Raw genomic sequence first — 14,598 nt, 5'->3', positions numbered from 1 at the left:
AAGACTGCCAGTGCAGTTGCTCCTTCCCTCACATGCCCTCCTGCCTTCACAAAATTTCGTCTACTTCCTTCTGCTTCTGACACTTCCCTCCGCTTCTTTCCTCAAGAAAATTCTTCCCTCCTCACCACCTTGTTTTTTCAACTCTCTTCCTTCGCATCCTCAACTGCCGGCCAGCCTCACTGACTTGTCGCAATCAGTCTCGGCTACTTCTGTCAACCAAGTTGACAATCACTCACCCGACCAATTCTCCGACTACTCCTTCATCGACGACAATATGTCTGGCTGGGGTACTGACGACGCCTCTGGAGGTGCTGGAGGTGGTGGCGACCCCTGGAACAACCCCTCTGGAGGCGATGGCGACGAGGGCGGCGGCGGCCAGCGCGGCGCCTGCTTCAACTGCGGTCAGGATGGGTAAGTCACGTCTTCTTCACAACATCACGGTCTACTGACATTATCCCCAGCCACAACAAGGCCGATTGCCCCGAGCCTGCCAAGCCTTTCGATGGCGAGTGCAAGGGCTGCGGTCAGCAGGGCCACATGCGTCGTGACTGCCCTGACGCTCCCCCCATGGCTTGCAGAAGCTGCGGCGAGGAGGGCCACATCCGCAAGGACTGCCCCAACAAGCCTCCCGATCTTTGCCGCAACTGCCACGAGGAGGGTAAGTGCCTTTCGTTCCCCCATTGCAAAATACGATGTCTTTACTGACTCCTGCAGGTCACCTCGTCGTCAACTGCGAGAACCCTCGAAAGATTGACCTCAGTAAGATCGAGGATGTCGACGCTGATGTGGCCTGGAACCAGATCATTGAAGCAGCTGACGAGCGCGATGGTGTTGAGGCCAAGGAGGCCATCCAGAAGTACCTCAAGCATTTCCCTGATATGACTTATGTCATCCTTGAGGAGGCTTTCCGTGGCCAGGAGATGGGCATCTACCTCATCGCTACCGAGCGTGCTCTTGCTCCCACTCACACTAACATGGACCTTCAGGGCAACCTGGGCAAGAAGTTCACTGTCCAGTACCGCTTCTCTTCGCAGCCCGACCGTGCCCGTGAGAAGGCCGGATGGCCTGCTTCTGCCGAGGAGAACATGGCGCGTCTCGCCGATGCTGGTGAGCCAGTCTCACGCCTCATGCAGAAGTGCAACAACTGCGATGAGCTCGGCCACACCGCCAAGGCTTGCCCCCAGGACCCCAACGAAAAGGTCCGCGTCACTATCACTTGCTACAACTGTGGCGAGGAGGGTCACCGCGTCCGCGACTGTAAGTTCATTCAATGTCTACATTAATCATCCCTCACTGACAAATTTCCTAGGCCCTACCCCTCGTGTCGACAAGTTCGCTTGCAAGAACTGCGGTCAATCTGGCCACAAGGTCTCCGAGTGCACTGAGCCTCGCAATGCTGAGGGCGTCGAGTGCAACAAGTGCAATGAGAGTATGTTATTTATTCTTATCACTATTCAACTTCAACAGCTAATCTTCCACAGTGGGCCACTTTGGACGTGACTGTCCCACCGCCGGTGGTGGTGGTCGCTCTTGCCACAACTGCGGTCAGGAAGGCCACATCTCCAAGGAGTGCACCGAGCCTCGCAAGCTCAAGTGCCGCAACTGTGATGAGGAGGGTCACCACTCCCGTGATTGCGACAAGCCTCAGGATGGTATGTGAATCTTCCCTCATGGTTTCGTTACATTGACTGATTTCGTCTCCAACAGTCACCCGCATCAAGTGCATGAACTGCGGCGAGATGGGTCACAAGAAGTACAAGTGCCCTAACCCCCCTGTCGAGGACGTTGACGGCTTCGGCGATGGTGGTGGTGGGGGTGGTGACTTCGGCGCCCCCAACGACACTGGCGCTGATGCCTGGGGCAGTGGTGACAACACCGCCCCCCAGGACACTGGCGGCTGGTAGATGCTTCCCTTTCGGTACACGCATCCTGATATGATACGCTTGGTGACTCTCTGATTGGCTTTGAGGTCACATTCTCCGTCGCTGCCTCGGCAGACGACAAGGCTTTCGAGAAAACGGTTGATAGTTCGTCAGAATCATGACACATGGCTGGTGGGGTCTCTTAATAGATAGATCGACACTGATAGAATGCAAAGTCATGACACAATTCTGGGTTTTGATTGTTTTGGCTGTGACTATAGCTGGACTGTGGCTCACCATGGGTTTGAAGCCCTTCTACGCTGTTCTTGATAGTTGATGATACCACGCCTCGCGCAAACCATCTCAGCACCTGAACAAGTCTTATTGCAAGACTCCAGTCTTCCCTTTCCCAGGAAAGCTCAGCGTAATGTGATATTGATGGAATATCCTCCAGCCCGGTTCACTTGATGATAAGAATTAGCTCCAGGGATTGCCACAGAGCCTGCCTTTTGCGCCGTAGTTTGGTATTCAGGAGACGAAGCATCTCACATGGGATCAAGAGTTGGTACAATGACAGTTCGACAATACTATCGTCAACGCAATTAAGATATGCAGATATGTGCCCATAACTAGGGATACCGGACGCAACTGACGGAATTCACGGACGTCGTCTACTAGAGAACATGGTGACTATGGGAGAAGACGGACGAGAACGGGATGGACTGACTGCGCGAAACGTCCTTGCAGTTTGGAATTCATGTTTTCCGATAGGTTGGGCTAGGCTCCCAGCGAGCTCTATGACGCTTCAGATTCAATCGTTGCGCTGAAGACGCTGCGTGGTGGTGGGTGACCTTGCTGGGGACCAGGGAGCAACTCCTAGCTGTTGGAACCAGACTCCTAGCCAGCAGCTCGTTAAATAAAATGCCGTCAAAACCGAAGCCATTGTTCTTGGGCACCAGAAGCATGCCCAAAATTATCATCGTCTGATCATCTGTCCTGTATGCCATTTTGCTGATGCCAGCCCCTTTTTGATCGATCGTCCTAATACACCGGACACTCTGCACATACGATTTCCTGAACCTGGGCGAACACCCACAAGTTCAAAAGCAGCCTCGAATGTGATTCAGACCATTCTCATGGCTATTTTCTCTCATTGTCTTCGTCCGGGTGACTTTTCAATATCAGAAATTATCTTGGTCATCTTCAGAAACGGGAACGATGTGAGACTCGAGTTCGATGGGAGACCCAATACCTTTTCAATACATAAGAGACAGGGAAGACGGCAGGTGAAGGCTTAGTTGCTTCTGGCCAACTGATACGCTACAGAGGTGGCAAGAAGCTCTTACCTGGATGATAACAGTTTGTTAAAGCAATAGAAAAGATGACCCATGGGTGACTTGTTTGGCATTGTGTTAGTCAAAGCTCGTAAGCTGATACAAACCTAACCAATTTCTATTAGTCGCTTTGAGATTTCTTATGTCGTCATCTTGTAGCCATGAAAATAGCTCCGACGGTAGCAGTATAAAACCATCATGGAGATCAAGACCAAGTACTCGGCACACAATCAAACTCGTAGGACCGCGTTTGTCAAAATTGCCTTCGATGTGCCCAGACTACTCAAGAAACTCGTCATATCGCCTGGCATAGTGAGGATCGTGACATGGATGTCGGAGCATTGAAACCATTCCGTCTTCCAGCGTCTGCTCTTCTCATCCCTGCCCAGGTATTCTGCGAACAATCAAGCAGTCAGATCTCGTCTCTGAAGCTGCGTCGTGTCGTTCGCGACATCAATCGAGAGTCACCTATGCTGATGCCATCGACTCTGTCTTGTTCCTTATGAGACTGCCTACCTCCAAGAGAATCTCATTACATACCTCAAAATGGACAATCACGATGGCTACTACATCGTCTACCTCTTGGAATACCCAACGTTGATACCCAAACCAAGACAAAGATGACAAGCGGCGGTAGGCACCCAAAGGCGGCTTACATCTCCTCCCTGGGGTGGAAGATGACATGAGGCTCGGGCACCGACTGCTTCCCACATTATCAACTAAACCAAGATGCCTTCAAAGCCCATCATCCTCTGCGTCCTGAGTGAGACACTTACTTCGGAGAAGGCCTCTTATATCAATCTCTTGTCCACCCACATCGTCATCCCGCGATCTCTGCTTTAAAACAGTGCTGCCCATCGTTCAAAATGAAAGTAGGAGTACAAATTGACTTTCACAAACTGAGAATGTTAGGAATGCTAGGTTGGCCTCCACCCTTAAGACCAGAGAGCCGACACCAATCATACGCATCATATGCTAAACACACACATCCACACCTACACATGGTCCTTGTTCATCGTCTCTCATCCCTCCGCATCCCCTTCTCATTCGCCTGAGATTTACCTCTTGACGCTCGACAAACCTAAACAGCAAGCAGAAAAGCCCCCTCCCCTTCTCTCTGCCACGTCCCTCAAGTGTCTTCCTGGATACCTTGTCATTCGCTGATTGTATCACCCAAGCTCCCAACGTCAACTCGTACATATACATATGGCCAGAACCGCAGTCTACCCCAAATCAGAACACCGCGGGACGCTCATCACGTCACGCCATCCGTCTGCTGGCACCTACTTGTTTCTCACTGGGCGGGGAACATACACGGCGTTAAATCACCAAGCAAGAGTTGTGTTACAATTTTCATATGCACGGAATCGTGGGGCACAACGTAAGTAACTGGGATGGTTTTTATTCGTCTTGCCAGCCTTTGTGGCGCCTTAAAATGTGTCCGAACAGGGCTAATTCTCTGTCCGGATCCAAATGTCTGTAAAAAGCCATTTTCCATCCCCATGCCATTATTCAAAAATAGAAAACGATGCAAATAGCCATCTGCAAATCCTTGGTCAAGGTCGCAAAAGAAGAGAAACATGATTCTCGCCCGTCTGGTCGGGCAAGGTGGTATCAAAGCATTGATGCAAAAGCAGGCATTCAACGCGAGAGTAGTAGACGTGGTGCTGAGGGCTGCGGCGTTTGTGCCGACGATCCCATCTGGGAGGAAACATGACCGAGGAAACAGGTGGTTTTTCAAACGATAGTTCAACAGGAAAGAGCAGGGGGTACATGGTTTGTTCATAGGCGACGGAGAGATCATGAGGTTCGTTCATGTCGTGGCCCCGCGAGGGCGATGCTTGGGCAACTAGGCCAAGCTCGACTTCTTGCGCCGACCAAACATCTTGGAGAAGCCACTGCCACTGCTTTGCTGCTCAGCAGGAGGGCTGAAGCGGGCTGGCTGCGCCTGTGGTGGGGGCTCGGCATTGCGGAGGAATGAAGCCAGGTCGGTGGTGCGGCTCGTAGAAGAGACGGCCTCCCTTGGTTCGAACTTCTTCATTGGCACGCGTCCGGCAGAGGAATGCATGGCAGGCCGGTTTGCAGTGGCGTCACCAGCGCCATACTTGTCTTGGCCGGAAGACATGTTAACCTGAATCGGAACATGGCCGTTTCCGGCAGCTCCAGCACGGCTATTCAGCGAACGGCTGTCAACCTTGGGTGGCTTCGCAGTCGATCCAGCGTTGCTGTCCTTCCTTGAAAATCGCCCGATAAGGCTGGGAGCGCTGGCCTTTCGCTTGATGTTCTGTGGGATTACAGGAGCGGCGGGCTCAGGTGGTGGCTGATAGTTTTTGAGGAAGTCCGCCAAGCTTTCCTCCTTCTTGGGAGGAGGTCGAACAGCTTGGGCGTAATCTTCCTCGTCTTCGTCGCTCAAGTCAATAGCGTAGGGGTCACGCACGCGTCGTCTGGTGCGCTTCGGCATCATGTCGTCTTCATCGAAGGTGTTGGCGCTGGGGCGGTTCTTCAGGAGCGCACTTTGCGAGTTGATCGACGATTGAACAGAGGGCATCGTGATGTCCGTCACGTTGGTCGATGCCTGGCTGTACCGAATGTCTGGCAGGCTGGCGTCAACAGCTTTACCGCCAACGGCACCTGACATCTGGTCAGAATCCATAGTGGTGCGAAACGGAGCAACAGTGCGTGGAATACGAGGATTGTTAGCGCTGGGAGGTCCTCGCCGAATGAAATCGATGAGGTCGGAATTGTCTTCTCGATTGTCGACGGCAGCGTCGCGTGCCTGAAGGCGGGGTCGGTTGGTCGATGACGAGATGCGTCTCGAGTCAAGGCTGTGCTTCACAGGCGGCGGCGGGCCGCTGATGTTGCGTAGCGGTGCAGGTCCGTTGTCAGCAGTCGGGCCGGTCGACCGAATGAAGTCTGCGAAATCGTTCATGGACGTATCGCGAGGGATTCGAGCATCTCGAGCCATTGGGCCGTTCGTTCTCGATCTGGTCAATGTGGTGCTTGGAGGTGCTTTGGGGACAAAGCCTTTGGGTTTGGACTCGACAGGATGAGAGTTTAAACCTGTTGCACGACTGACGGACATAGTTCTTCTGATGTCAGCGCCGGAAACGGATCTGTTCCGTTCACCACCCATTGCCGTCCGAGCATCCTCGCTTCGTCTCGACTTAGCACCCACGGCAGGGCTTGCAGTGCGCGCCCGATTGTTCTGATTGGCTGTTAGTAACGTGATTGAAGTATAGGGAAGGCTTAAACTCACGTCCATATCACGCATGCTTTCCGGAGTAAGCGTGAATTGAATCGTTTGATCGCTCTGGATAAGTTCCTCGAAGTTCCGCGCCAGATTGTCGGCGCGACCCGAGGCCTTGCTGTCTTCGGATGTTCGGACCGCTCTAATCTTGCCAGTGCTTGAAGAGCCCGATGAACCAGATGTGCGAAGTTGTCTAGGGCGTTCGGGGGAATCACGCCCAGCAGTTCGCTCCACCGAGACAACACCAATGCTTGCCGCCGGCGAGTGTGTGCCTTTGCGACCGGTACCGCGGTCGGGAAGAGTTGGCGTGGCCTGGGATCGGTTGCGCGGCGAAGGCACGCGCTCCTCGACGAAGGGGCCAGTGGTGCTCGTGTTGCTGATGATGGTAACCTTGGTCGCCGATTGGCTGTGTTGGTGACGAGGGGGCTGCTGTTTGGCCGGGTTGAAGATTGCCTGTGAAGCCCTAATTTCAGGTGTGCCAGTCTTGGGCTTCGGTGTTGATGCTGGCGACGGAGCAGTTGCAGCTGTCCTGGATTTATCCTGGCGTGTAGGACGGGCTTGGGCGTCCTCCTCAGCTTCTAAAATGGACTCGTTGGTGTTTTGCCTGCGAGACAATTTCTCAACAGGAGAACGTGTACGCGGGGTTGATGCAGATGAGCGGATAATGGTGTCAACCTCTACCGGCTTTGGCTTTGGCTTCTCTTCCACGATGGGTGGCGTGACACGAGAGACACTGCTTGCGCGCGACAGATTGGCTGTTTGAGAGCGATCGGAAGCATCGACCGAAGACGTGCGCGACCCTCCTACAGGACTCTTAGGACCACGAACGTCAATGACACGAGCTGAAGGCGTTCTCTTGAGCCCCATCATAGGGGCCACAACGACAGCTTTCCCAGACTCGGAGACGCTCGGAGAGCTGCGGCCGGCAACCGACACCCTACTAGAAGTGCAGATCTCTGCCTCCTCTTCCAAATCGTCAATGTCACCAGTCTCTTCCTCTGCAGGGGCGGGGTTGGCCTTCACCGCCGTCTGCGTGGCTGCAGGAGTGGCATCTACCGCAGGGGTGGCTGCTGCTGCTACTGCAGTCGCTACTGTTGCTGCTGCTGCGACGGAGGCGACCTTTTGCGAAGTGCGATTAGGGTTCCGGGGGTTGACTTCAGGAATCTGCTCTGGCGTCGGCTCAGGCTTCGGATTCTCAGATTTCTGGTTCTCCGCAATTGTCTCGGGGGCTTCCGCCGCCTTGTCCGCGGGTGTGGCTTCCGTCGAAATCTCTTCAGTGGAGATCTCCTTGGTGGCGGAGTCGACAGGATCCTCTTCTTCGCCGACCAACTTGGTTGGAATAGGTTCGACCTTGGCGCGTTTGAGAACAGGTGAGGTGTAAGGTGATGGCGAAGGGGTTGGCAGCGAGTTTGAGCGCTTGCGGCCGGAGGGAGCGGTTGGGGTATGAGGTTGAGACATTGTGGGGGTGGGCAGGTCGTTGCTGGGCTGAGACGTGAAGATCATCAGACTTTTCGGGCGCTGCGCCGAAGGCTCCTCCTCCTCGTTGTCGGACGCCTCATCGTCGCTGTACGAAGCTAGACCGGGAACTTCGATTTCGTCGACGTCGCGGTCACCAATCGGTAGGGGAATGGCTGATGCCTTGACGTATTCCTCAACGCGGTCGAGTTCAGGCTCTTCTTTGGTCGCTTCTTGGATCCCGAGACCGTTGGCTGGCATGTTCTCGGCCGTGCTGGCTTGCCTGAAGTGGCTGGAAGGCTTGCGTGAAAACGGACGCCCATCCAAGGCTGGAGAGCGAATTCTCTTCTTCCAAGAGCGCCAAAGCCTACCCAGAGTCCTGTCGAGAGCAACGCGCTCCATGTCCAACTCTTCGACCACAATCCTGTCAGCGACGTCGGCCATTTTCGCTCCCTCCTTGGGGCCCTTCTCGAATTTCGCTCGAAGTCGGTGATACGCCGCCTGGCCTGCGATGACCAGTGCTTGCTCGCCCATGTACTCGAGAATGGAAGTTAGGAAAATGGCGACCGCAGGAGAGATGACCTCCGGGCCACGTTCGTCCGCGCCGGGCTTGAGGTTCTCTTGTTCCATGTAGTAGTCCTCATCCTCCTCTTCCATGTCGCCGAGCGAGGAGTAGACCATGCACCTCAGTCGGGTGCGCTTCCAGACGAGCTCGAGATCCCAGTCCTTAGGGGACGAGCTTGCGCCTGGCGGCTGAACGAAGTCATCCTCGTCTCCACCACCCAAGTATTCGCGCAACTCTTCGTCGGCCTGGTTGATTGCATCTTTGGCGAGTTTCGGCTTGAGAACTTCGGAGACTGCTGGCCTTAGGGCGGAGAGAGTCGTTGCGCGGGAGGCGGACAGAAAGTTGAAGAGTAGCTGGTCGAGAAAGCTGTTGACGAGTTGCAGGGCAGCCGTGGAGACGAGGGCGGTCTCTCCGGCGGGCTCGATGCCATGCTGGTCGTACCAAGTATCGGCATGACTATCGTGATCGTTGGTGACAATCTGAGAAGCGGCCGACGCGGCAATGAAGGCGGCCTCGGGTGTGACGGAGAGGGGAGGAGACATCAGTCCAACGCTCATGACTGTGGAAGGGCGATCGCTCGATATGCTCTGGGTGCGCGACCTCGTCTGGAAGGAGGGCGATGGAATAGCAGAGGGTGACCTCGACGGGGTGGTCGAGTCAGCGCCTGAGGAAGCCATGTTTGCTGGTGGGTGGGATCTATAAGTTGAGAAAACCAGCACAGCAGGTCTCCCGGGGTCCCGTGAGACCACAGGAGATTAGATTGAGGCGACACAAATATTGGCGATGGGCGTTGTCTCGCAAGCGGGTGTTCCTGGGCCTATCAGGGGTAGCGGCTGAGGCGGTGTTGACGGCAGGTGTTTGCAAATATTACAGAATTGCTTATGTGGGAAGGACGGCTAGGAAGTATGACGGATGGCTGCGTGATGCTAATTGTTAGCGGACTTGTATTTTTATTAATCCAACAAGCAGCAGCCGATTGCAGAGCTGAAACACTTGGTCCAGGGCCGCATGGCAGTGAAGGACCTGCGTGTGATCCACTTGGGGGGTAGAGGCAGAGATTCATGCGTGGTAACCACGTCTTGCAGAACGAGTGCCACTGCGGGGAGCACTGGGCTGGAGAAGGCAACGGAGAGCGGGCGAATTGGCTGAAAGTAGGCGCAAGAGAGACGATCAACCCGAGGTGATGGTGGACATGTTAGACGAGGCGTGCGCGCGCGCGGCAGGCAGAAAGTCTGGTTGCGGTCCGAGAGACGACAAAAGGCGTGGGATTGGATTTCGCGAGTACGGGAACCAAACGAACGGGTGACTGAGTGTCGAAGCGCAGATACGCGAACATGGGGGGAGGTTGACTTCGGGGACGCAGTACAGTATCCGTCGTATTCAACTTTTTTTCCTTTCGAATCCTCCTTTTCTCTCCTTGCTGACCGGGAGATGGCGGCGAGTCGTGACAGACGGTAGGGCCGGGTGTGGATGATGGGACAACCTGGCAGCAGCAAACACACGTACCTGGATGAGCGCGGTGATGACCGGGAAAGCAGTATTCGTTGTAATGGTATAGTAGACGGAAGAGGATGCGCCGATGCAAGTTCGGTTGGTGAATCAAGTGGTTGTGATGGGGGTGATACAGAGCAGAAGTGGTAGACGAACGATGGTTGGGTTGCGGCCAGCGGCGGACACAGGTCGGGAAATGGTTGGAAGGGAAATAATGGTCGACGAGTATGGAGAGAGAGATGGCGATGAAGCTGTGAGATGTTTACGGAAAGAAGGGGAGTAAGATGAGAGAGCGAGCGAGCGAGGGCGAAGAAGGGCCAGGTAAAGGGTTGTGAAAGAATAATGTCGAGGAAGGCAATGAGCAGCAAATGAGCAAGCAGCTTAGTTAGAGTACCTTACGAATAGAGCTCTCGAAAGAAGCTGATGCGCTTGCACACGGGCGCAGGAGCCACCAAAGACGACAAAAAGCCAAAGAAAACGGACGACGAGTCGTCTCGAGGAAGCCCGGCAGCGGCCAGGACGAAACGGGAAGCCTAGTTGCTTAGTGTCATTGGTATTTTTTGTGCAGCGTCCGTCTTTGAGATGGCGCAGAGTGCGGGATTAGTGCATCTACTTAGTAAAGTGACATAAGGGACCCTCCCACGCCTGCTCTGTACGAGACACTAGCCCACCAACTCCCGCGTTCTGGCTCTGGTTCTGGGAAGAGGATGAGGAGGAAGAGGAGGATGGGCGTGAGTGAGTGGCTCCGTGGTGTGGTCCGTGGAAGGGTGGTGGGTGGATGGCGATGGGCCAGGATATCCACCATTCAGGTACCAGCCCGGATGTACGTAGTACATGCATGCAGATGGAGCAAAATGTGGCATGCAAAGGTCCAGGGGACAACACACACTCTCACACACGCACGCAAGAGTTGGAGTAGCAGGTCGGGTCCAGTCATGGCCTTGGGAAACCCGTAAAACCCAGGGACCACCACGACTTGAGGTGTGTTGCTTGCATTCGGCCGACGTTTAGGATGGTGGGGCCCTGCAGCACGAGAAGGAGAAGAAGAAGCAGCAGAAGCAGTCGGAGAAGCAAAGGAAGAAGCTTGGGGACCAGGTACCTCAGACACGCACCTGCGAATAGAGTGTGAGCTGCCCACGGGCAGCACCATTGGTAGGTACCTTACGCAGTACTGACAGCCATAGGTGCAGGCTCAGATGGTGCACTGTGACCTCGTCACTGGGACTGAGCAAGATTCAAGAACGGACAGTGGAGGCCATCGGCCCTGGGAGCGCGAATTCCGCGCCCGTCGTCTCCAGCACGGTGGGATGGTTTCGGTGGCTGTCTGCCCATTGCCCACTGTCAACCCCCTTGCAGTGTGGAGGACGGACAGGATGACAAGAGCAACGCTTCCCAGCAGGCAGAAAAATAAAAAGTCGCGACGAAAGAAAATAGCAAACTCAAAGTCGTGAGAGGTTCATACCTGGGAGTATTGAGTTTTGTCGTCATGCTATGATGCTACGGCTGCCGCCAGTGTCTACGTCAATGTTCACTCCTTGGGCAGTTGATCCAGCGTTCTCTGTTCACTGTTCATTGCCGTTGGGCCTAATGCGACAGACAATCTTTACTATTCACACTATTCGCGCAAGAGCAAATTCACAAACCCCGGGTCCCTGTCATAGCGATCAAGCCCCCCGTGGTGACCCCCTTTTCTGATGTTCCTGGTAGATGAAAGGATGGATCAGCGACCCGTTGACGACGAAACAACGGCTTCCAGACGGGTATCGGAATTCCTGTCTCGAGTTGCTGCCAGTTGCAATGCCCAATTGTCGGTCGGTTGTCGACTGAACACAAATCGCGACTACGGCGAAGCTGGGTTCACCTGTACGGAGGAGACACGGCTACTTTCCAGCCCACCTCACCCTACCTGGCCGAAAGCGAGCAGCGTCCAATACTTGCGGGTAGACCAGGTAAATCGAATCGAATCGCATCAGTGCCGTGGCCATGCTGCTCCTGGTCTCCTCGTGGCGGAAAGGGGGAAAGAGAACAATATGGGAAAAGTCTCCGACTGCGAAAAGCCGGACGAATCGGCAGAAAGTGACCTCACATCGTCTGGTTCATCATGGGCCAGGATCCAGATGCGAGGTTGCAAACAGAGTGGAGGCTGGTTAATTAGACGCGAAGGGACCCTGACCCTGGGCCACGACCCATGCCTGGCTCTACCTGGGCATACGACCTTGCCAGAAGACACCCCTGTCCAGCCTGGTCTGGCAAGTGGTCAAGAGCTTCCACCGACCCTTGCCTGCGACCACCCACCCACCCACGTCTTCCGTCCAGACCGCTGGGGGAGGCGCGGGAGGCTGCCCAGACTCCTCTAAAGACTCTCTCAGAGACCCAGACTTCAAAACCCCGGGGCTCTCTGCCCATATCGACGGCGATGTTCAGGAGATTTTGCGCCGGGGAAGATTCCGACTATTCAACAAAATCTGGGGCAAATCAATAGTTCAAACCCAGTCTGGTCCGGTCTGGTGCGGTTTCTGGTTCATTAATATCGTCAATCACAAACAATATGATCCGTCTTATAACATCGATGTTGAGCTGGCAGGTGGTATCGGGGGCAGTTGCAGAAACAGAGCAACTGCCAACTGGTACGAATAGTGGTACTTTCCACGCTCCAACCAGAAGGAAAGTGCTGGTGTGGTGCTGCACTGCACTGCACTTGACTTGCAGAGATACCCACAGCCACATGCGACGCCTCTTGGCGGAACACAGTACAAACATTTCGCGACGCCCCGCAGATGAGACACTGTGTACTCACCTCACTCCCGTCATTGAAGCATGGAAGAAGCCTCGAAAGCACTTTCGGTTTCCACCCCCGCCAAATCGTTTGTACAAAGAGCGGGAAGCCATCGTCGCCAACTCTTGACGGAAAGCTAAATTTGTCGACTATGAGACGTTGTTTCTTGTCGACATCAAAGAGAAACGGTCAGCCCCTCTCCATGTCTGATCATCAACAGATGCCACAGATACAGTCCGTCGTTTGCCCGTCGATCGCCCGTCGAAACGGCACCCGCTGCTTTTCTTTCAACGTCCCGAGACATCAATTCGATTGAAACTCGAGCAACGCGCATGACACAACCACCTGTGCCAGCTGGCCCGGCTTCCGCCTCTCACCGATATCATGCCACCTCATGAGCTGGCTCGTTTCTTCTTCGTGCCCAAAGAATGCAAAAGGAACAATACGGCCTTGTGTTCATCTCCTCTCTAGCTCGCCTCGCCTCCACCCGCCGCTACTCTCATGTCTGGAGAAAAAGAAACAACGCAGCCCATCAGATGCCACAATGCCGATGGCCTCTTTTTGCCCGCAGACGTCCTGGATTGCGTCAGGTCAACCTTTGCAATATCCGTACATATGCGATTCAAAGTTGGACAGCCCAGCAAACGGGTCGCGCATATTGCAATCATGCTGCTTGCTCAAAGTACCCGGCATCTCAACACACACAGTGCAACCGTCACATCGTCTTGCACTCTGCGACGTCCCATCGTGCTCCTGAGATATGCTCCTGCAGTTTTGGACGAAGCATAAGCATCTCGGTTGGCACGCTGTCCCTCGTCTACCCGTTCCGCGGCCTCAATCAGGAAAGCTGAGCCTACTGATCCCAGACTTCGGGACTCAATTCTCAATAAGCCTAACTTCTAAGTCTGCGAATGCCAGTCTTGTCAGGAACAGCCCCGCCGCCCTGCATCTGTCCAAGAGACTTGCCGGAGCAACGAAACGAAACGAGCGGACAGAGCCGGTTTGCTGCGCATTCCGGACGGGGACTCGGTCCTCGGACCTCTTCATCAACGCTGAACATCGGTTGAAAGCCAAGACCAAAGCAAGGATGACATCTCCCGAGATTGTCGCATCCGAGGCGACGGTGACCCATTTCCCAGAGCTGTCTCTCCACTTTCCGCCGTCGCCGGCCGATAGCACGCCGTGCACACGCCGCCCTCACCCAGACTTTGGCGATGCCAGGCATTCATGGGACGGAACCTTCCAAGCATCAGAGTGCCATCAGAGCATCCACGTCCGAGCACGTTCCCAGCTTTGCGGAGATCGCCAAAACATCACCAGGCTGCGCACCAATATGGATTTCCGTCTGCTGTCAGATTCTCAACCTGCAACGTCGTTCTGTCGCACAGACCGAAAACGCTCTGAGCAAAGCCGATGCACTCGTCAATCTGGCTCTCTAACGGGTATCCGTACGTCGTTGGCGAACAGGCGGTGGCAAGCCCAGGGCAACAACTCAGCACTGCACTCTTCCATGCTCGAGCTGACGCAAGCTACCAGACAACACAGCACACAGATGCCTGAAGCCTTGAGAATCAAACGGCTCAGCCAGTCACATTGCCGTGCGATGAGGTTCTGAGACTCCCCATCGCTAGACTCTCCACCAACAGGACCACAGCAATCAATCTGTTGGCGTAGTGTCCTCGCCCCAGAAATCTCCACTCCAGTCGAATGGAATGATCTGGCGGGGCTAAAGAGGCGACCGGTCGGACCCCCAGACTCTCCAGAACCTCGTTTGTCATTAAACTTTGGGTCGTTCACCACCAAACGTCCCGTCAGCGAGATGACGATATACTGCCTCCGCCTCAACACACGGAGCTGCTCTGGCGCGA

The 14,598-nt window shown here is 54.7% G+C and overlaps 2 protein-coding genes across 2 annotated transcripts; one reads left to right on the top strand and one right to left on the bottom strand.

Moving 5' to 3' along the window:
• Nucleotides 1-274: 274 nt before the first annotated feature.
• GCG54_00012020 (uncharacterized protein) lies at nucleotides 275-1,904 on the top strand (the record flags this gene model as incomplete). Its single annotated transcript, XM_045411908.1, has 6 exons — nucleotides 275-411; nucleotides 462-658; nucleotides 715-1,205; nucleotides 1,333-1,429; nucleotides 1,482-1,652; nucleotides 1,708-1,904. 6 exons carry the CDS (start codon nucleotides 275-277, stop codon nucleotides 1,902-1,904), a joined length of 1,290 nt encoding a protein of 429 aa, XP_045266781.1.
• A 3,141-nt stretch (nucleotides 1,905-5,045) lies between these two features.
• Nucleotides 5,046-9,140, bottom strand: GCG54_00012019 (uncharacterized protein; the record flags this gene model as incomplete). Its single annotated transcript, XM_045411907.1, has 2 exons — nucleotides 5,046-6,401; nucleotides 6,453-9,140. 2 exons carry the CDS (start codon nucleotides 9,138-9,140, stop codon nucleotides 5,046-5,048), a joined length of 4,044 nt encoding a protein of 1,347 aa, XP_045266780.1.
• Nucleotides 9,141-14,598: the final 5,458 nt, after the last annotated feature.

This window comes from Colletotrichum gloeosporioides (assembly GCF_011800055.1).
Source record: "Colletotrichum gloeosporioides strain Lc1 chromosome Unknown consensus_28, whole genome shotgun sequence".
Taxonomy (NCBI): domain Eukaryota; kingdom Fungi; phylum Ascomycota; class Sordariomycetes; order Glomerellales; family Glomerellaceae; genus Colletotrichum; species Colletotrichum gloeosporioides.
The sequence above is the reverse complement of the archived record's forward strand: the minus strand, read 5'-3'. Positions and strand labels throughout refer to the sequence as shown.